Here is a 22,382-nt window from a genome sequence, read left to right as displayed (position 1 = left end):
ACATGTGAAAATGTCCAGATCACGTGTGACACTGAATTCTTTCCACTATTTAAATGTTTTGTTTTTTTGTGAAAATATTCAGTTCACATGTGAAACTGTGAGGCAGGAGAGGACAAAAGAGATGAAAATTTGGCATGAAAAGGCCGTTTGTTCCTTTCAAAAATCTTTTTTTTTTTTTTTGCTGCAAGTTCAAATACGACTGCAAGCCAGCCAGCATGTCTTTTAAGTTCCCTCCACACTTGACTTGGTGATACTCCAAAAACATATTGGCACAACTTTGATATTCCAGGTCTGGCTCTCTCTCTCAGCACGTCAGGCAACAAACAGCCTCCTGGCATTTAAACCCTTTGCTCGCCACCCGCCTGTCTGACCGTCTCCAAGGCGACCAAGTGTAAACCAACAGCAGGAGGCGTGCGGGGGGGGGGGGGGAGAAGAAGAAGAAGAAAGGAGAGGAAACACTAGAGTGGAGAGTCTGCTGAAAAGGACCAAAGGCTTCGCTTTTCAGATGTCGACAGAGGGAAACATAAAGCTGCAATAATTCACCAGGGACTGTGAGGACATGACATCAGTACAGTGAGTAAAGAAAAAGCTCATCATAAACATTGTATTTCATTTATGTGTGTTTTAGCTTAAAGCAGGTGGAAGCAAAACTAATAAATATATTTAATGTCCAAAAAGTTGCTTCATATTTTCTAAACTGTGCGTCATTCTAATAACTTTTTACAAGCTGAAGCATTAAAACACTTCGGCCATCTTGACTGTTGCTCTGTTAGTGTTGTCAAACATTAAGCTGGAGTGAGTCCAGCCCTGCTAGAGTTGTGTCTATTGCATGCACACACACACACACACACACACACACACGGCTACGCCCACTCATTGGTCAATGAAGGAGAAGCTCATTAATGGATGATGATGTATATTACTCTGATTAGGTAATAATGTGTGAGATTAGTTCGCCCGTGCTCTCCGGGGACCAGTGGATCATTAGAGACTAACATCACGGGGCAAACATCCCGGTCATGATCACACAAACACACAGACTTAACTCAGACGCCCGGCTGAGCGGCAGGTGCTGTGTTTACGATCACTTATTTGCCTTTTTTTTCCTGCAAAACTCAAGTATTGTCTGACCTCCTGCACAGACTCTTCCCTTCTGTGTCTCTGCACTTCACACAGATTTAATCATGGAGAGAAGTGAGAAGAAAAGGAGTGTTGATGTGATGCTGAAAAGAGAGCAGGGAGAGGTGGAGGGAAGTGAAGAAGAGGTGGAGGTCTTGGACACTGAAGATGAGGAGGAGCAGGGATCCACTCCGCTCATCACTGCCTGTCGTAGAGGCAGGGCTGAGGTATGTGCGACCGAGATTTCCAAAAAAAACTTGGGATGCTGCATAAAATGGGCTCAGGAACACACAGCATCCCAACTGTTCAGATGTATGTGTGCGTGAGCGAGAGAGTTTGATGTCCATTGTATCGTGATCATGCTTTGGTTTCGGTCGCCTAGCCAAACAGACCTTTCACCAGACCATTGTTCAGTGGAAACTTCCTACAGGTGAGGTCAGCTTTCCGGCACTGGCAGGTTGCACAGTTCCTGTCAATAACAACAACATGTGCTAATGTGCATGTGGGATTTGTGTGACTCGGATCTCGCTCCTGACGTAACTCCTCTGCAGCCTCTCGGGGAGGTGCTGCATTCAAAACAAGCAGATGACTTACCGGGAACAAAGGAGAGACACTCCCCTCATGGTCCCCTGTGAAGTGGAATTAAGTCACAGTACATAACTGATGATATTTAGAAACAACAACTTAAACACTTAAATCAAAAGGACAGAGTTTAAACACTTAAATAGCCTGATTTTTCTTCTTGTAATCTACCAGTAAAAGTCTCCTACATGTCCTTCTTGTTTCACTTCATGTGTACCTGCTGGTGTTGCTAACAGGTGGCAGAGCGGCTCCTGAGGGCCGGTGCTGATGTGACCCTGTGTGACTGCAGCCGGCAGACGGCGCTCCACGCGAGTCCTCCCATGCTCCGCGGAAAAGTGTTGGGGTGGATGTGGAGGCCTCATCTGCCTCCCCAGGCTCGGCTGCTGCAGGCTGCCTGGCAGGGAGACGTGCGCTCCCTGAGGAACCTGCTGGTAAGACTCCCACACACGAGGCGGTAGATGATTCCCCCGGTGAGCTGTTACAAAAAACACATCCGGGAATTCTGTCTGTTTTTGTGTAAGGTGTGTCTTCGAAATGGATCAAATAAATCTTACTCCTTATATTAAATTGATGATTTAACAGGGTTATGAGGTGACACATGAACACAAGACTGTCACAGACCACAAACCAAAGCATGAGGCTGCATGCATCTTTACTATGTACTGCTTTTAATTTCAAACTAAGTGCCATTTTGCTGTGTATTAATCCCGTCTGTGTCTGTCTGTACACGTCAGACTCAGGCGGACTGGGTGGATGTGGATGTTCCGAACAGCGACGGTGTGACAGCTCTGATGCTCGCTGTCAGGGACGTCGACCTGTTTGAGGGCATGGCCACGCCGCTGCCGTGGGAGTACAGACCTGTGGAAGTGGTCAAGGAGCTGCTGGGACTCTCGGCGTAAGAAATAAAAACACATGCTCACGCACTGATATACTGTACAGACAAGCACTTCAGAGTTTAGAGTCACACTTCCAGCAGTCGCCAGCTTGTCTATTTGGTCAGTCTTCCTTGAATGAAACTACTTTTAAGCACACATTTTGCAACCATTAACACACCAAGTTAAGATTTATGTGTCAAGGAAACACATTTTGAAATTAAGTTTTCTCTTTCTAAACCTTTTCAATCAGTGATCTGCAGGCAGGAGACCACAGTGGCTGTTCCGCGCTGCACTACGCCGCCAACATCAGCAGCCCTCTGAAGGACGACATCATTCACGTGATGGTTGAGGCCCTGAGTCTCACAGGTGCAAACCTCTCTGATAATCCTGTGCTAAATATAGAAGGATGCAGTTGTTTGCCGGCAAGTTCGCCTTATCAAGTCCATCTTGCGCTGCCCCTATGTAATCAGAAAATCTATTAATGCTGCTTTAAAGTTGTGGGAAAATTCTGATCTCAATTCAGACGGTTCATGTGATTCCTCATTGGGAGAGTCGGGATTATCCAGTAGTTTGTACATTCTGATGTTTCTTTCACAATAATTATAATCTGATTAGAATTATGAAGTCAGCCAAGGTTTTTTGTACGATGAAAAGGATCCTGAACTCCAGCGTTTCCCACAATGCACAGCGCCACACTGCTTCTCTTCTGTGTCAAGTTTTTCTCTCCAGACCAACAACAAAATAAGACCGGAAACAGATCATAAAGGACGTATGATGGGAACAAACATAATGCTTTCGTAGGCCTTCTTAATAAACAGCATGCACACGTCTACACCGTTATACATAGCTTCCTATTCACACACACACTTTTTTTTTCTCTTTCACACACATAGATGCATACACACCAACAACATACCGCACTCATTCATAATCCTGTTTTTCAGAGTAAAACCTCCTCGATTGCGCTCAAAGCCGCCACTTATGTGGGAGGGTGTAAGAAAGGCTTGTTTGTCTGCATGTGAGCCACCCGTCACGAGAGAGCTAGAGTCAGAGTTTGTACCATGGACGGTGACACAGAACAAGGTGACGCAGTGGGTGGGTGGGGGGTGGGGGGGAAAGAGAGATGAAAACAAACAGAAAGGTAAAAGAACCCTCAGAACACTTCCTCACCTTGTGTAAACGACTCAGGGTCCATGGGTGGGGACCCACACGTGGAATTCAAAGTGTTTTGACCTGCTTTGGTTGTAACTGGAAGTTGAGTTTTTTCCTTTTAAATGTGTCAATAAAGGCCACACAGGGTCATAATTATTTCTGATTTTGTGCAGATGCTGCCCCCATGTCCCTCCTAGCTCAGGATCTGGACTCGGAGTGTGAAGATTCGGACATAGAGTTGGACCTTGAGAGCCTCTGTCCCGATCGGTCCACAGCTGCCTCCCCCACGCAGACACCAACCCAGCAGCATCGCTTTCTACTCTACAGCAGCACGGGGGTGAGCGATCCAGATGTCAAGGCCTTTGTCATCTCTCCTCAGAGCTTTTGGGAACAGAAGTCGTCTGTATTCAGTAACTGATTCACTGAATTGGCAAGATTTTAGCGAGTGAGACTCACAAGGCAGTAAGCATGTGTGCACGGCTGCTCTCAGGCAGGAGTGGCAGTAAGACGGCACCCAGAAGACAAATATGTGGAAGCAGTAATTGGCTGTTTAAATAAGTGTGTGTGCATGTGTGTGTGGAGGAGGGGTGCTCCGGGTAGCTGACACTTGGCTGCCATACTGCCGTATTATGGGTGTTTATGGAGCAGATGAGCAGGGCAGCTGGTGAGCTGGAGGAGAAGAGCAGGTGGTTTACGGGGAAAAGCTGCAGAAGTGTAGCGTGGTGTGTAGCGTTGAAACTCCCAAGAATATAAACTTTCTGACCTCACATTTGTGCTGCAGGACCTCTGCAGTCTGGGACATATAATGAATTAATTGCTTGTCTTTGTTCTTTCCAGGAAGTGCTGGAGTCTCCAGGGTACCCTCCAAAATCTGACCACCATAAAGACCTCGACCAAGGTAAGGACTCCTGCAGACTTACTGGTGTTAGTGATGAAGGTGTGAACTGTCAGTGTATGAAAATGGAAGTTTTCTATTTCCTTTATGGGCTTAGTAGAGAAGGACAAAAATATCTATCTTTAGACATAAAGGATAAAAGGGGTTGGGGCAGAACACAACAAGGGGACATGGGTGTCTACTACTACTTCAAGAAGGTCAAAATATTTATCCAATTTTGGTATTTTATAGTGACAAAAATATACCGGTCAGCTCCCAAACAGGCCGTCAGATAAAATCACCTAGTAAAGGGAGGAGACTGAGGGAGGCGTGGCTTGGTGGGAGGGGTCTCCTCACACACAGTACGACCTCTCAGATGACAAACCTGCCCACCGGCCTGCACCTCGGCCACAACAGCATGGCCGAGAGGCAGAGAGGAGAGAGTCACAGTGAGGACTGGATATGTTGAGGATACAGAGACGAGAGACAGATTATAGGTATAATCATTAGGTCAACAGAGGGAGGACGTATCTGATTAAGTCCTTAAACGTGGTCTCGATATGGAAGCAGAGTTGAACACTAAGGAGCTCAGAAAAAGGTAAGCACATTTTAGTGTTATGATGTGGGTTTGGCATCTAGAAACACATCAGATTTGTTGCCTGACAACTGACACTGATGCAGCTTCTCCAAACTGCTTCAAAATCATTAAGGAAATGCAAAGTGAAGTCAGGTTTTGGTTGTTGCTATTTATGTTTTGTGGCATTTCTCTAAAATTGTGTAATTTTTTTTTCTGAACAATGTTTTTGTAAATGCAAATATGTAACTGAGTTTTACATTTGTTGTAGAACTGTGAGCACTGAAAATACAATAGATTTCTAATTGGTGGATCTAACTGTGCGTGTGTGTGTGTGTGTCTGCAGCAGATAAGGGAATTCCCCTCTGTTTCCAAAACGCCATGGAAACACTGAGAGACATCAGGCAAGCCTACCAGGAGGCAGGGAGGGGAAGCAGGTGGGGCGAGTGAAACCTCACAATCTGTGACACACACGCGCACACACACACACACACACACACACAGACATAAACATATACTTGCTATTGAGACACAATTATTTACAAGCTGATGGCACTGAGCTGATTGCATTTACATATGAAAACATCGACATCTGTTCATACGTAACCACACACATTTTGAGTGTGTACAGTAAACTCTCCATCCTCCCCCAACACACAGTCACTCGTATAAACAACACACTCTCCTCAGGCCAGTCAACAACAGCCTCTTACTTCTACACAGGCAGCACAAGAGTGTCCTATCTGGTTACACTCCTGTTCTGTCTGCAGGCACCTGTCACTGTGTCCAGAGGACAACCTGTTCTCCCCAAACAGGTTAGAAACACAGAGACAGGGGGAGAGAGGGCTTGGTTGAATCAGCCCATTGTCTGTTATGTGGAGCTCTCACCGCTGAATCAAGTCCAAACTCTCCGAGGAGAATAAAGGTCTTTGAGCGGGTCTCTAATTTCATAGCATCAGCTTCCAGTAATACAGCAAGATGGGAGGAAATGAGGATTTTGGCCTAATGTTCACTTCAACGCGAGGCAATAAAACTCATCAGCATTTATTGTAATATTGTTAATGGGAATATAATCACTCGCTTCATGTCCAAGGCTAAATAAACTGTGTTTGTGTTTTCAGAGGAGGTTTGTTTTTGCCGAGCCTGAGCAACAACAGCCGGCGCTGGAGCCAACCAGATCCTGCTCCATCGTCTGGTCTGCTGAGTACCAGGACCTCCTGCCTCCCAGTACCCCCCAGACACAGGTAACAACCTTCCCCTTTCCCCTAACGACTGAGGTCAGCTCTGCCGAACTACTACAGAGTGAAGAAAAATCCGCTTTTTCATCCCAAAATTTTCAAAGTAATATCAGAGCTCTGCTTCCATCGGTGAACGGCTCCAGTTCAGAGCAGAATCCGATGTGACCCAGAGTGTTTATACCTCCAGAACGTCTGCACCCGACGAACGTCATTTATGCCATTTGTTTTTTTCTTTTGGTCATAAGTTGGGGAGGAAAAAAAACTGCCAGTGTATGAAAGGCCAAACGATAGCAGATACATCAACATCAGAGATCAGAGCTGAGAAAAAACAAAACAGTGTCAGCCTCATGTGAGTGGTGGAAATTAAACACTGATGCCCACCTTGAGTCGCTGGCTCTTCTAAACTATTTTTTGTTAAATTAAAAGTCAACAAAGACGTCTGAGTGATTGTAAAGCACATACCCTCGACCTGAACCTGAAGATTTTAGGCTTAACGGTTTAGGGTTTGGTTAAACTTTAAACCCTCACGTCTCCTACACCCTTTAATTGTGGTGGTTGGAAGCATGTGATAAAGTCAACAGTGAAAAGTAATTATTAATCTAAAGTGCTTATTGAGCTATTAATATTTGACCTATAATGTGAAAAAAACAATTAATTTGTATACATGTATTGCTTTGGAGCAAATGGAAATCTACTTACTGCCCTTTCCTTTTCTGATCATTCCAGTTTCTTTAATTCAGAAGACTCAAGACATTTGTGGTAACCTTCAGAAGTTTCTGAAATGTGATTTTGAATTGTCCCTCACAGGCAGAGAACAAGAAGTGTGATTGCTGCATCCCCGTCCTCCCCCGGCCTGCTGTCTGTGGCCAAGTCCAGCCAGCTCAGCCAATCAGCCCCCAGCATCATGGAACCACTGCTGTCTTCAAACACTCTGATCCAGGCCAGGGCGCACATCCAGACACGTACGTAAATGTTCCAACTCAAGTGTCCAAGCTTCTGAGCAAGATAATCAGTAATGTGGCAGCTTTGACTTATTTATCTTTAAGACTCTGTGCAATTCTTACAGCATTGTGTCTCTGTGTATGTCATTTTTAATATATATTCCCTTCCTCTCAACAGGACTGGGTTCTCAAGACAATGTAAATGAACAAAAGGTACATTTCAAACATACAAACACACCTCCTTACATCAGCTTATATCACTCCCAAATTAATTGTCAATGTCTTTATTCTCTGCAGCTCTCACAGGGTCCCTTGCCGACTCTGCATCCCAGAACGCCGAAGCTGTTGGCACCACTCGACAGCAGGCCGAGGGATATTGCCGCTCTGCCAGCACTAAAGCACCACGTTCCCCTGAAGCCCATCAGCCGGAGCCCCCTGTGCTCCAGGACCCGACTGAGGAGAGAGAGACTATCCTGGGGCAGTCCACGTACTGGCCCACTGAGCACTAAGGGTGGTAGTGAGGAGAGCGGGTCCAGCAGCAGCAGCAGCCACAGTTCCATCGATCTGGAGGATGAGGAGGAGGAAGATGAGAGAACGTCAGGCGGGAGCCATCTGAAGTTCATCGGAGACAAATTGTTGCGGCATTCAGACAATGTAAGCTGCACCGAGACTGATTCGGTTGGCAAGAGAAGGCAGGATTTTAATGTTCAGCCAAGGATCAGTCGTATTCCAGAGCCTATCAATCATGCAACTAATCGTTTCGGCACTGAAAAAGCTTTAAACTGTCACTGTGAAGGCAAAGCCAGCAATATGAGTTACACAAAAGAGCCTGATGGCAAGCAAGGAGACACTGTGAATTCAACTGTGAACACGGACGTACCTATCACATCAATGTCTAAGGAGGAAAAGGACAATGTGGACCATGCTGCAGAGCCTGAGACCTGGATTAGCCACGGGACAAGGTTTGACCAGGGTGATGCTATTACATGCCCTGACAGGAATTACAGCAATAACCTGAACAGCCCAGAAAGAACAAAGAAGGATCTCTGTTCTGAAGGAACCCAGGTAGATAAGCCGATCCCTTGTAGGGAGGATGTAAAGTTGGATACTGACACTGCCGAGGAGAGAGCTGTAAATGCTCTGCAGTCCAACATGGATCGCAAGAGAGACAAGGGGATGTTGAAAGCCCTGAAGCCTCTCCGGAGCAAGGAGAGAAGAACCCGAACTAACTGTGAACTAAGAGCAAATATCCAAACGAACCACCAGTCCTTCAACATACTAACGCACAAAGACCGCAGCATCGTGAATCGTTCAAAGTCCAAAAGCATTCCGAGGAACTCCTCACTTTCCACACAAGTTAAAGATAAAACCAGGAAAAGCCCGGAGCTAATAATCAGCGGAGAGACAGTCACAAAAGTAAAATCAAAGCTTAAATCTGTTAAAGGTGCTCATTGCGACACCGGCACTCAGTCACCACGGAAGAAGGTGATCGATCATGCTCAGAGCAAAAGAGCAACTCCAGACAAGTTGATAAGATCTCAACAGCACCCACCAGTGATCCGACAAATAAAGAGACTTGTTGTAGCGGGGACACAAAGATCTAAATCTGCTGTGGACTTTGTCACCTACAAAGACATGTTTCAGCAAATACAGAGTGGAGATGAAGGGCCAGCCATCTATGAGATGTTTGCTGGTCCTATCTACGATAATCTCAGAGTTTCAAGCTCTTGCGACAAAGTTAAGGAGAGACAAGTGCAGTCTGCTAAAGTCAAACACAGACCTTTGAAACAAGCACAGAGGAGAGGTCCAGGGGAGAGGCTGGTCGTCTCAGCTAAAAGCAAATCAAAACCTGCATCCCCGAGGGTGAAACCTCACCTCACACCCCTACCAAGGAAAGACCGACAAAAAATGAAGGTTGTGCCGAAACTGGATCGACACACGGAGGCTGAGTTGGCAAAAGATGTTTGTCATAATAATTCTCAAGCTCAAATGTTATCTATCATAGAGGAGGCTCTTTCTAGATACGGGTCTGAAACATTAAAATCAGACGACAAAACACTGATTGCAGCAGCAGTTTCCTCTCGTGATGAGGAGTCATCAAACCCACCGGTTCATGAGCCAGTATCGTCTCAAAGTCCTCAACAGCCGAAGATCAACACCTGGACTTCGTCCGACAGCAGCAGCCACACCATCATGTCACCGGTTTACCAGAAGTTTCTGGACGAGGTGGGAGACGGGCCACTTACAGACGACCTCCTGCAGTGTCTGGCCGAGGAGCTGATCTCATTGGACGAGAGGGATGTATCGGTTGGCCCGTGTCCTGACAAGCTGGGAGCAAGCAAGGAGATGTCAAACAGGGAAGATGATCCTGTTTTGGGAAGAAATGCATTCCCTGAGGTAAACTATTCTAATGACCTTAATCTAAATTTTAATCCTTAGTTTAAGTTCACTCCAAAATCAAAAATTCATATTTTTCCTTTCACCTGTAGTGCTAGATATCCATCTATAATTCTTTGGCGTGAGTTGCAGAGTTGCGACATTCAGCTTGTGGGGCTCAAAACACATTTGAAAAGCAATTCAGCAATATTTCTCACCGGAAATCATGACAAGCATTTTAATATAAGAACTGTTTTTGTTTCTACCGACTACACTGGCCACCTACACAATTAATAAACAAACAACTGTTCTTCCAAGTCAAGAAAAGCGAGTAAAGAAAATGTCTGTGAAATATAAGGTTCAACCCAAAACCACTTTCACACGGTTACTTACAAATATTAAGACGCTATGACGTTCTCATGTGCCTACTAATCTTTTAAGAATCAACTGAACATTTTCAATAAACTAATTCAACACCCTGAGAAACCAGATTATCCTGATCCCCCAAAGCTTCAAAGACATTTTTTTTTTTTTCTTCACAGGCTTTGCAAATCCATCAGTGATTTCCGGTTGGCAATCCAAGTCACCCCACTTTCTCATTTACTTTGCTGATATTCATTGTTACTGCAGGTCAATTCAACATACAGTGCTGCTCTGCTTGGCTCCGGGTTGGTTGTCGACGACACCATCACCTGGACAAAGGGGGAAGTACTCGGTAGGGGAGCCTACGGAACAGTAAGTGTGCTACTTTACATATTCAGAAAAGAAAAAAACAGGAAATGACATAGCATCCTCACCAGTTTTATGAGTGTTGCTCTGTAGGTCTGTTGACCATCAGGACACTATTTATCATCTCAAAACATCATGGGCACAGCAGCAGGTATTGATGTTTAACTAACCCTGACAATCACTGCTGCCTTCTCACCAGGTGCACTGTGGCCTGACCAGTCAGGGCCAGCTGATAGCTGTGAAGCAGGTGAGCCTGGACGCCTCAGACCCCGATGCTGCAAAGAGAGAGTACAGTCGCCTGCAGGGGGAAGTGGAGCTGCTTAAAACTTTGAGACACAGCAACATCGTGGGCTTCCTGGGGACCTCACTTAATCAGCATGTGGTCTCCATCTTCATGGAGTACATCCCAGGAGGATCCATCGCTAGCATCCTTCACAGGTTAGGTTGATCCGAGATACCTTCACAACTTACCCAGAAGTATCTGTTGAAGCACTGAGCCTGACCTCAAGTCATTATGAGTCTTTAACACACGCGGTCCGCTCTCCTGCCTTCAGGTTTGGTCCTCTGCCAGAGCCCGTTCTGGCTCTATACACCCATCAGATCCTGGAAGGGGTGGCCTTCCTGCACCTGAACAGGGTGATTCATCGTGACTTGAAGGGAAACAACGTCATGCTGATGCCCACCGGTGTCATCAAGCTCATCGACTTTGGCTGCGCCCGTCGTCTCAGCTGTCTGAACCACACAGCGAGCAACAGTGGAGATCTGCTCAAATCAGTCCACGGGACACCGTACTGGATGGCACCGGAGGTAGATTCAGGTTTTCCTCTCGGCTAGGAGGATTCTGTTTAACTGGTCGGCTGAACTTTAAATTTGAATTTTTCTTTCCACACCTCAGGTTATCAGTGAGACGGGATATGGCAGGAAGTCAGATATTTGGAGTGTGGGTTGCACTGTGTTTGAGATGGCCACAGGGAAACCCCCACTGGCACACATGGACAAGATGGCTGCCTTGTTCTACATTGGCGCTCAGAGAGGGTTGATGCCCTCTTTGCCAGATGGGTTTTCAGATAACGCCAAAGATTTTGTAAATATCTGCTTGACAAGGTGAGTCCTGTTGTCTTCCTGGGTCCAAACCCAAACATACCTGTTGTTACAGTAAATGTAAGGTCTTTCATACAATCACCTGACTGATTTACAACCCTGATTCCACAGTGTCCACACTTTTTTGGAATCAGGGATGTAATTATAAAGAAAAAATATATTTACATGACCTTGACACATACTTCAGTGGATATTTTTGTATTTATACAGTTGATTTGAAATAAAGTTCCCTTGATTTTTGTGTTTTCTCTGAACTCCAGTGACCAGAGACTACGGCCATCTGCAAACCAGCTGCTGAAGCATTCATTCATCCCCCAAAATGAGACCAGAATGAACTCCTGGGCAACACAGAAAAACTGCTGTGGCCACTCAGAGTGTCGATAACAAGAATGGAATATTTTAAAGTCCGCGGGGATATTAAACAATTTCATTCAGATTGATGACTCAGAACACAAAGTATTCTTTTGTGACCCTTTAGGGGCCGTCGCCGCCTTTTCCCGGTGATGCATCAGTAGTGTGTTTGGAGCAGACCCTTCTGCATGAGAAGCACTTTTATACATTTCACTTGGTAAAACAATAGCACCTTTAAAATGTGAAGCAATAGATGCCAGACTTTTGTTATTGACTTTGGGTATTTTCTATAGCAATCTTACAAATGTGCCAATCATATGCCTTAAAGAGGCAGTTCACCCCAGAATGAAAACCACATTTTTCTATTTAGTGCTATTAATCCACCTAAATTGTTTTGATCCAAGTAGCCAGGTTTTGGAGATATTGGCTGTAGAGAAGTCTGGCTTCTCTCAGTTTTAGTGGAAATAACAGGCACTCTGCTTGTGGTACTCGAAGTACCCCAAAAAAAAGGTCCAGAAGATAATCCACAGATCGGTTTCGGGAACTAGAGATTACTTTCTCTGTATCACCACACAGAGGGAAGCGTACATATCTGTGCTCATTGTAGCACCATCCTCTGCTTTGCTGTAACATCAGCTACTCATCCACGAGTAGATGCATGCTTCATTCTGTGCAGTGATGTTTAACAAAGACAATTTGCTGATGAGATTTCCACATATTGCAGTTCCTTTACATTCCAAAGAAGACCGATATATCCAAAACTATGCGGCTCACACCAAAACAACGTAGATGGATAAACAGCACTGCAGGTGTCGTTTTAATTCCGGGGTTAACTGTCCCTTCAGTTTTACATTTTAACAGTGTAATTAGAGCTTTCTTTACTGGCTGATATTAGGTTGTGATTAAATGTGTCCAATGCATATTCCATCTTAAATTATAAACTAATTTCCATAACTATTCAGTTTTGTCATTTTTCAGTGCCGAGCATGTGAATTTATACTTCCTCCGATGGATTATTGACATATGAGAATGTAAAACTGTATAGGACAAGCAACTTATAAAAACTTTTCATTGTTATAAGTTTCTTTACTCCTTGACTCTAGTAACATGGATACATGCATAATAAAATGACAGCAACAACCAAGGTTTTGATACTGTGTAAGGGTAGCGCCAACTTTGAAGTTTATTTGTAATACTGAAATGAAAATGGGGGGGAAAAGGATGCAAAGAGTGGGTTTGGCTCATTTGTCCACAACTGCTTTTGTTCTGGGTGCCCGAAACGGGGTAAAAACAATCCAGCCTCTGGTTTGTCGTGTATTTGCACATGAATGAGTAACCCAATCAAAAACAGAGGGGACGCTCATGTCAACATTTGAGAACAATATCGAGTTTAATGTAGAGAACTAATGTAAAGACGTGTCCGGACAGGTACATGGCTGCAAATGTAAAGTCAACCAACTGGATGAGGACATCAGTGACAAAACCTATGAGGAACGTCCACATTGCAGATACTTGCGTTACCCAGCAGGTCATGTTGCATATGGCCAATTGCTCACTGTTCTGACAACTCTAGCTCGAATGGAAACCGATTCCAAAGATTTTTTTTTTTTTTCTGATTAAAGGTTGATTCAGTAATACTTACATGTTCCCCCTTCATGGGCTGACATCTAAGAGCTACAGCTTCATGTCATGATATTATGTCTGATGCACTTCAAAGTAAAAAGGGTTATGTAAACTTTAAGAGCACACTACTATTGTCTGTCAGTTTTTTTTTCTTTTTGAGGCACAACCTTTGGCATCCAGCTTAAGGTCTACTTAGAGGTCCAAAAAAATAATAATTTTTGGTACAAATTGCATCGCTCTGATGTGATAAGTAGGTGTTGGATGTGCCGGTGTTACTGAGGGCATCAACTGATGTTTCCTGTGATGGGGAAAGCACAGTACGGCGCCCTCTGTAGGAAGGCTGTAAGAAGCACACACCGCTGGAATGCTGCAATCATTCACCCGATGATGCCCAACCAACAAAATAAAAGTCTTTTATAGGTATTATAGTTATCTTGTTATACTTACAAGCAGCTCCAAACCTGAGTAGTCATGGTATAGCTTTTTTTTTCTCTTTAAACATACAAAAACGTATGTACATTTATCTCCACTTTCTGTAAACAGCAAGTACGTGTTCTCCTTTGAAATCCCTTTGATGATTGAAACATGCAAATCGTACGCACAGTACTTAAGTATAAAAAGAAATCAAGACAAGAAAGTAATTGAGGAGATGAAACTTTACACTAAAAAAAAAAAAAAAACTGTACTAAACAGTACTAAATGGAATGCCAGCAAACATAGCTTGAACTCATCTCCAGCTGGCCCATCGGCTTCCTCCATACAACCGCATAAATGTGATTCAATTAAATTACTCTTAAAAAAAAAATTAGGAGGAAAATGAAGAAAAGCGCACCTTCCATGCCTTTTTATAGTACTTACTAATACTTTTGTTTCCCATATGGAGATCTGAAATGTAGGTAAAGGACTCCAACCCCATGATGAAACCACACACACACACACACACACACACACACACACACACACACATCTTTGCACATTCCTAGACTCATTTGAGGATGAAGGAGAACCAAGCAGCAATTCAACACACTAACAGAAAGACAGGACTGAGTACACAACTCAGCGATCTGACAGTCAGGAAGCATTTTTTTTTTCATCATTCTTGTCTCTCAGAAATCGAGATGTCCAACAATACTTTTGTTTGCAGACTTTTTCTGCCTTTCAATAAAGGGTTTATCATCACATAAAGAGTTATTTTCCTAGGGCACTTAACAGGGAGGTGAGCATAGTCTTCAGAGTCTGTGGGTAGTTTGCTGCCATTTCCATGTGCTGGCCATGGCTGCAGAGTGGTGGACTCAGTGTCTCTGCTCTCCCACTTCATGTGGCGACTCACTAGGAGGAGGGTACTGCTGAGAGGTCCGCAGCCCACCTGAGTATGACAGGAGGGGAGGAGGAGAAACAAGAATAAGGAGGAGGAGGAAGGGGGGGAGGGGGAGGTTAGCCTTAGATCTGCAAGCCAGACGAGACACACTGCAGTACAGGAGAGGAGCAAGGGGGGAGAAAGGGGAGAGAAAAAGCTGTAGTACCTGCAGCACCAGTGCCACCCTTGGAGATTTTGCTCACTTTGGAGCAAGAAGTGGAGAATGCAGAGGAAGGGTGGTGGTTGTGGCTGGCCTCGGCGTGCACTCTCTTGCGCGATGAGGATGAAGACAAAGAGGTGGATCCGGGAGGGGCAAGTGTAGTCCCTTCCATGCTGACCAGTCCTGGAGGACCACGTAGTAGGCCTCCAGGGCCCTCAGGGCCTCCTCGCCCATTCCCACTGTGTGTGTGTGGATGAGGGTGACTGTGCTTGTGATGGCGATGGAGGTTGTGATCTGCTCCACGATGTTGTTTGTCCTTGCTCACCAGAGGGCTGGAATGTTTACTCTTGTTGTTGGCTGCCATGCCTTCATCTGATGAGCTGTGGCGCTCTGATGAGGAAACTTTAATTTTCATTTTAAGCTCATCTTTGCTTGATTGTCCACTTTTATCCAGCTGGGAGCTTCCACCAGACCCAGGAACAGCCAGGCGGAGTTTGAGCGAGCCTTTGTCCCGTTTGTCACCATGATGGCGCCTATCTTGCCCTGAAGTTGAGGAAGGGACTTTCATTTTCATTGGGGAGGCAGTGGTGCCTCCACCACTACCGTGGGTTGATTGGTGGGGCTGTAAATGTTTTCTATGGTCTACTTGGCTCGTAAAGGATGGTGCATAGCTAGAAGAGGAGGAAGACGACATATCCCCCCTCACATCATAGTCCATTACCCCTCCATGTTGTTCATGACTACGTTTCTGACCAGAGACAGCCAGCTCTGCATGCTTCTCTCTGTATTTGTCCAGAGACAGCTTCTGAGCTGAAGTAGATTGTGGTGGAGGAGGCTGAGCGGGTGGAAGGTAGGCAGACTGAGGTGGTGGCTGATGCTTGCCCACCGAACTCCCGCCAGCTCCTTTGTGTTCCTGTTTGATAGGGCTGAAGTCAACTGTTTTTTCAGTCCTGTATACCGGTGCATGCTGAAGCAAAGAGGAAGTGGAGGTTTGCAAAGACAGTGCGGGCTCTTGAAGGGAGATGTTGAGGGGTTCCTGTTTTATACAGCTGGAAGAGTACCCTGCTATGCTCTGGTTGCCCTGGGGCCACTCACTGTGGCTACCTGGATTGTATGTGCCAGTCAAGCTGTCCAGAGACAGGGATGCAGTGAAGGAGGCGCCTCCTTTGGAAAAACTTGGGTTGGAGGAGAGTCCTGGGAGCGAAGCATCACCATCTGAGAGCATGGAAGGCCCAGGAAAGGAGTTGTCTGACAACTGAGAGCTCTCAGACTTGGGCTTCTTGGCAGCTTGTGTTGCCTAAAGGGTAGAGAGATTTGTAACCCTGTTTACAGCTTGATTTTACTTTGTGTTAAGCCGACAGTGGTTCGACAGTGGTTCAACACTATGTCAACAATGTCTTTCCAAGGCATGAAATAGAACAGAAACGTATCCTACCCGCCAGTTTCGTATCCTCTTTAAACGGCTGGGTGTCTTCTCCAGAATTTGCAGAAACTCATGGGTCAACTCTACAAACACAAGAATATCGACATCAAACAACTTATTCGCTGTAACTCATCATGGAAAAAGGAAAATACATCATTCAATCTCACCATCAAGCAGCTCGAGAGTGACAGAGTTGTCCACGTACTCCCACCAGTGTTTTCCGTCAGTGGAAACTGGGATTTCCCAGTTGGACCACTTACATGCCAGGTGTATGCAAACACAGGCGATCACCGTGGGCTTGTACTGGAGGCAGAAGGTAGTGAGGTGTAGACTGTACAGTGTGTGAGGATAGGCGTAAGTGATGAGTGTGTGCAGTGTGTGCAAGAAAGAATGAATATTTCACATATGTGAAGGTACAAGCATGTGCCAGGCCAGGTGTTCGTCACGATTGGTTCCACATGTGGAGAAAAGAGAAAGAAAAGAAACACAAGAGGGAGCAGACAGGTTTAATCAACTGTAGGCTTTGGTTGGAGGAGATGATTTTATCTGTTGAAACATCAAACTCTGATCATAACGGCTCATTTGAAAAACAGTTCAAAACACACATGAACTAACTTCATGATTCTGTGATGTAATGGAAAGTAAGAGTCAATAATTTAGGCTTAATGGCTGGTTTAAATGTTGGGACATAATAACAAAAATGAGGGAAGTGGGGAAGGGGCCACGCGTGGCCTTGCCATTGTGAAACACTGAAACATGGGGCCACCCATGTGACAGTTGCATCATTGTACAGCAAACTGACCGGCGGATTCCCCTACAAATCTCTATGTGCTTGCCTCTCTTTTTTGGGACTCTGTTTAAAAGGTATAAATCTAGTGTTTTTTTGAAGTGTAAACATTGTCTCAATACTCAGATCCTTACTATTTCTAAAATCGTAGCTAATCTAATCTGAATGGTGATCCAGGGGTAAAATCATCATTTCAGAAATATAACATTGTCTTGTAAGACTGAAATTGGAACTGTAGAATATGCGAGTTTACATCATAATTGGACAGTACAACATATTTGTTTTACAGTGAAAACAGACAGAAACTGATACTAAATCATGACTTCAGGATTTATTTCTCATGTAAATTGGTCCCCCCCCAAAAAACATTTACTATTAAGACCGGAAAATATTGTAATCCTAATGCATGAAGATTAAGTGAGTAAATCCAACATGACTTTCCTGACAACATGCCTCAGCATCAAGTTGTATATAACAAAGAACTAGCAATAATAATAATAATAATAATAATAATAATATTTTTTTTTTAATCGCTGAAATTTAAAACAAGTACAATGTCTGGAGTCTGGTTTATCACATTACAGTGATCTTAAACAACGCTAACAGTGACGGTAAACAACCAACATGCCAAATCATTTAAAACATTAGGAAAAATTATTCTTGACTACATTAAAAACGTACATTTGTTAGCATATGGAGCTATTTCTAGAACGGTCATTGGGTTTCCATCTTTAGAAGTGTAACAAGCAGTTCTGGAGAAGAGAGTTAGTTGCCGAGTCTCATTCCAAGGTCATAAAACACTGAGTCTTGGTTGGACCACGAACCCAAGCTGCCTTTATCTGAATGAGACTCCTCAACCACTATTCTCTAGAATCCTTTGCTGCAGCTTGAATTACTGCCAACTCAGTGCAAGACTACAAACAGTCAGCATCCAGACAGTGTCAACCGATTTGAAGTACATGTAGCTGTACAAAAAGCTAATTACATTCTAAAAAGTCCTTTCCACCATGGCCTACTCTAAACAAACCCTTTAAGGACCCAGATTTCCAACTACAAGTCATATTTTCCTCACTTTAGAATAAAATCTAATCACCAAGTATATAAGAGACACTGAAATTGTAGGCAGAACATATTCTGGAGGTCCTTAATGGGTCATTATTCTTGTTACATCTATCACGTGAACTACATGTATGAAAGAATGTTTTAGAGGAGCGAGAAAATGTGTAAAGGCAAGCAAATATTGCATATGGTGAGAAATATTTGAAGAGATAATGCATTTTTAACAAATGGATATGAAAAAGAAATAAATGTAAAAGTGTATTTGCGGTACTTACCGGAAGCACTTCTACGAGAAATGTTTACATCTGTGAAATCTTTAGCTGCTATTCAGGCTACCAAAGTGTCTTTTAGACTTATGCACTTTTTCGCAACCGAACAAACATGTGGGTTTCAAGCGCACCACTACACTTCACATCTTGCATTCAACCCATCTGTGCCAACACTTGGTCCCTTGTACAATACACCGCACTGCGACTGGGGCCGGTAACGCTACAAGCCACCCTGTCCCGCTCCCTTTGAACAAAGGAGGGAAGCTGAGGGGAGAAGGCAAGCATCCCAACAACCACCAGCGCAAGTAGGGCCCGTTGGACACTGATAGGGTACCCTGCATTACAGGAAGCTATGGTGTGCAGTCAAAGTGCAACAAAGGAGGGGCAGGATAACAACCTGTTGGTAGCCATGAAATAGGAAGTCTGTGCCAGATCCTTGCTTGCTGTAAGAGAGAGACAGAAAAAGAGAAAAACAGGGAAGAAAAAAATGATTTACATTTCTGCAAGACAAAGCATTTAACTATCATTAGATCAGGAACTGAATGTGATTTTCAATGCACTGATTAAGCCTGGGCCAAGACTGAAAACAACATTTGGTGCCTAGTTTAAATTGCACTGCAAGATAAATTGAATTTTTTATACATATTTACCACACTGTGTTTCTTTGCAGAGCTTTAATGAATGTCAGTGGATTGGTGGAGTGGAGCTACGGCAGACTAGTTAATCAATCGCAGACAGAGTCTCTCTTGGACTTACGCCAAAAAAAGCTAAATTGTGTTGCCAAATGTAAGTGGGCAGCCATTAATATACCTGGGCTGCATGCCCAAATAAAGTCTGTTTGTCAGAAACACTGTCATTACTTATTCTCTTAAATTTTCTGGTAACTTCAACAAGAGCAACCTTCCCTAGCCCCCAAATAACAGATATAGGTATGGAGTTCCGGTTCTGCCATCATACAGGATACACAAAGCAAATGGCACACAGAACCACTGATATTTAAGGGGGTGTCAGTTTCTAAGTTTCAGAAGGATATAGCAAGTAAAATAATTACGTTTCAGACTTGGACTCGGCCAAATAAGTGTCGATAAATGTTGTTCTTTATGTGTTTTATCATACAATGAACTCAAAAGGTCATCAAAAGAGCAAGGTGTGTGTGGTCACGTAACCATTACATCAGCAAGGTTTTGACCCCCCTCCCCACCCATATCTGAGGTGGGACAAACAAGAGCAGAGGGCACAAAGAGCAAAGAAGGAAGCCTCTACCTCGCACTAGCTGGGAACATTTCACCACATCAGTGTGTGGGTGATCAATAGTAATTTCAAAGCCTGGAACAAAATACATGACAGGTGAGTTCAACACAGACACAGTTGGGAGGTGACAGGTCATTTCTTGATTAATCAAACAGATCAATTGCTAAATTTTAAGGCTATCGATTCAGAATCTAGTTTGTATAGAAATACCTGAGCTTGATGGTCAATTCATATATGTACGTTTCAAATGAAGTGCAATCCAATCAGCTTTGACCACTTTTTCTTTGGGTAACAGAAGGCAATCAATAAGTGGGCACAGAATGTGGCGGCCATAAAGCAAAATGTTGCCGTGCAGTGACATTAAATAACATTTCCTAACGCCATATCAATAACATGTTTCAGGACTATCGATGAGGGAATGACGTGTCACCTTTACATGATTTATCGAAATATATTGAAATGACAAGATACCCATACAGCAGCTGATAAAACAATTTACTCAACAGGCTGTGATGAATAAATTCAACAGTGATCAGTAGCATTACTCCCTGAGTGATAAAGATAATCCAAAGAAAATGATTATGATAAATAAAACTATCTCATCTCATCATCCATTCCAGTCACCACTACTTACCCAGGGTCTGCAGCACTATGGATTCAAGTATCACCAGCTCTTGAGCTTGCTGGAGGTATGCCTGAAGTTTGATAGACAGTCATTACAACACAATTGTAATGAGTCTATTAATCTATCCCCCTAACAACTGTTTCAAAAGGCCAAAAACTCCAAACAAAGAGGCTCATTTTAATGGTAATGCAAGCCTTGTTGGGTGTAACAGTAGGCCGGGGCAGTTAAAATAAGGCCCTTTGTAGAGGGCAAGGGAATTTGGCACAGCCAGGTAAACAAAGGGAAACCATGACCACTGAGAAACTGGAAAGTCAGATGCAGACAGGGGGGTTAAATCAACCACATAATATGGAAAGCTTCATGAACTTACATTGCTTTTTGTGTCTAGAGGCGGTTCTTGTGGGTTCAGGCAAGCATGTGCAACCTTGATGACATGTTCGAGTTTCCGGGGTTGTTCTTCCACTTTAGCGGCCAGGAATAAAGTGGTTGGGGATATTATCTGTGCAAAAGTGTGGAGACATTTTAATACATACCAACAGTGTCATTATACCAAAACTGAGATACATGTGTTTCAGGTCAATGCCGTGAGTATGAAACGAAATACTTACATTCCTGTGGAATTTGGTGAAAGAGTGGTGCATATAAAATCTATGCATGTAAACAATGGCTGTATTTATTGTTAATTGGGAGCTGGAGGGCCAGTCAAGGTAGATTTTAGTTTCACTTTGTGTAAACCACGCTGCCTACAGCAGCGGGGACAGTTAGCTTGCATGCCCTCACTTCTAGGCAAGACATGGGATATTCCGACAACGTACCGAAACAAATGTAATTTTAAAAAAAACATATTAAAATCAAACTAAAGACAACTAAACAGGTGAGTCAACGACACTGTGACAGTTAAAGCAAGCAAGCTAATTAGGGGGCTTGCATTAGCTTCGCGATCATTTCGCGCTACTCGTGTTGCATTAAAATAGCAGCAGTATGTCAAATACCAACTCTGTGCATCAGTGTATGTATTCCAACGAGGCATAACGTTAATTAATAGACTAAACCCTGTCGAACCGAGAGGTAAATACACATATTTCTGCGGACAGGTGGACTAGCAACAGCTGCAAACACGCCAAATGGCCTTTTACGTCAACCCTCTGCTAGCTAGTTAGCATGCTGTATTAACGCATGGCTACAGATTAAACTAGGATATTGAGATGTCACATTTCGATTGTCGTATAGATTAACAATATTTCTGCAAGCAGAGAAACTTAACGTACAACACGAAATAGTCCATAAACGGCCTCTCTAACCGCAGCAGTCTGTTTAAATAAGCTAAAGCTAACAGGGGCCCGCTCGATCTGCTAGCGCCATGTCTGCTTGCAGTCCCGTCGAGGGATAAGTTTGTTTACAAAGGATACACGTTGAGTCTCTGACCCATGTCTTGGATCAGATTCGCCGCTTGTTGCCGGTAGGAGAGCTCCCGGTCTGGTTCTACTCCACATCGGTGGGACGGCGTGTTCTCGAGCTGGTCCCGGGTGAAAAACCATTTCGACGAAGATCCCCGGCACGCCGCCATTGCTCTCCAACGTTCGCTTGGGCATCGAGAAACCGGACGTGACGTCGGTGTCGCACAGGAAACCACTTCTTCTTCTTCTTCGATGGTGGCGAGACCATGGTGCACTTTTACAGTATTCGCATTTGTAAACACTGTGATTCTGTTTCATTTTGAGGAGATATTATTGTATTTCAGCAGCTTTTATACGGTTATTCACATTTTAAACAACGCTGCGTTTAGTTTGGGTCACCTCCATTCGTAGCAAAGGACATGAAGAGTCCATTAAACCCACAGATTATTAACCCACAATTACAAATGATCAGCTATGTCAGAGTCCACACAAGTTATATAACAAATTGATAATAACTTC

General features: G+C 44.0%; 2 protein-coding genes across 5 annotated transcripts; one reads left to right on the top strand and one right to left on the bottom strand.

Annotated features, from left to right (window-relative positions):
* The first annotated feature begins 451 nt into the window (after positions 1-451).
* Positions 452-14,215, top strand: map3k19 (mitogen-activated protein kinase kinase kinase 19). Of its 2 annotated transcripts, none has more exons than XM_037110749.1 (17): positions 452-573; positions 1,177-1,346; positions 1,938-2,132; positions 2,436-2,596; positions 2,827-2,942; positions 3,902-4,065; positions 4,566-4,626; positions 5,526-5,613; positions 6,298-6,420; positions 7,222-7,376; positions 7,534-7,568; positions 7,653-9,752; positions 10,362-10,466; positions 10,660-10,898; positions 11,015-11,267; positions 11,356-11,564; positions 11,822-14,215. In XM_037110749.1, exons 2-17 carry the CDS (start codon positions 1,185-1,187, stop codon positions 11,943-11,945), a joined length of 4,290 nt encoding a protein of 1,429 aa, XP_036966644.1. In that variant the 5' UTR covers positions 452-573; positions 1,177-1,184; the 3' UTR covers positions 11,946-14,215. The 2 variants fall into 2 exon arrangements, with proteins under 2 accessions (XP_036966644.1, XP_036966642.1); XM_037110747.1 differs by having other exon boundaries at positions 5,523-5,613.
* Positions 13,111-22,101, bottom strand: ccnt2a (cyclin T2a). Of its 3 annotated transcripts, XM_037110753.1 has the most exons (10): positions 21,876-22,088; positions 21,075-21,156; positions 20,837-20,965; positions 20,476-20,536; positions 19,854-19,916; positions 18,988-19,033; positions 16,643-16,806; positions 16,488-16,558; positions 15,059-16,349; positions 13,111-14,901 (listed from the first exon to the last, which is right to left on the bottom strand). In XM_037110753.1, exons 1-10 carry the CDS (start codon positions 22,031-22,033, stop codon positions 14,828-14,830), a joined length of 2,139 nt encoding a protein of 712 aa, XP_036966648.1. In that variant the 5' UTR covers positions 22,034-22,088; the 3' UTR covers positions 13,111-14,827. The 3 variants fall into 3 exon arrangements, 2 of the variants coding, with proteins under 2 accessions (XP_036966648.1, XP_036966647.1); XM_037110752.1 differs by lacking the exon at positions 13,111-14,901 and having other exon boundaries at positions 14,914-16,349; positions 21,876-22,090; XR_005077133.1 differs by lacking the exons at positions 13,111-14,901; positions 15,059-16,349; positions 16,488-16,558 and having other exon boundaries at positions 16,668-16,806; positions 18,597-19,033; positions 21,876-22,101.
* Between the last annotated feature and the right edge of the window lie 281 nt (positions 22,102-22,382).

This window comes from Acanthopagrus latus, chromosome 9, assembly GCF_904848185.1.
Source record: "Acanthopagrus latus isolate v.2019 chromosome 9, fAcaLat1.1, whole genome shotgun sequence".
NCBI lineage: Eukaryota > Metazoa > Chordata > Actinopteri > Spariformes > Sparidae > Acanthopagrus > Acanthopagrus latus.
The sequence above is the reverse complement of the archived record's forward strand: the minus strand, read 5'-3'. Positions and strand labels throughout refer to the sequence as shown.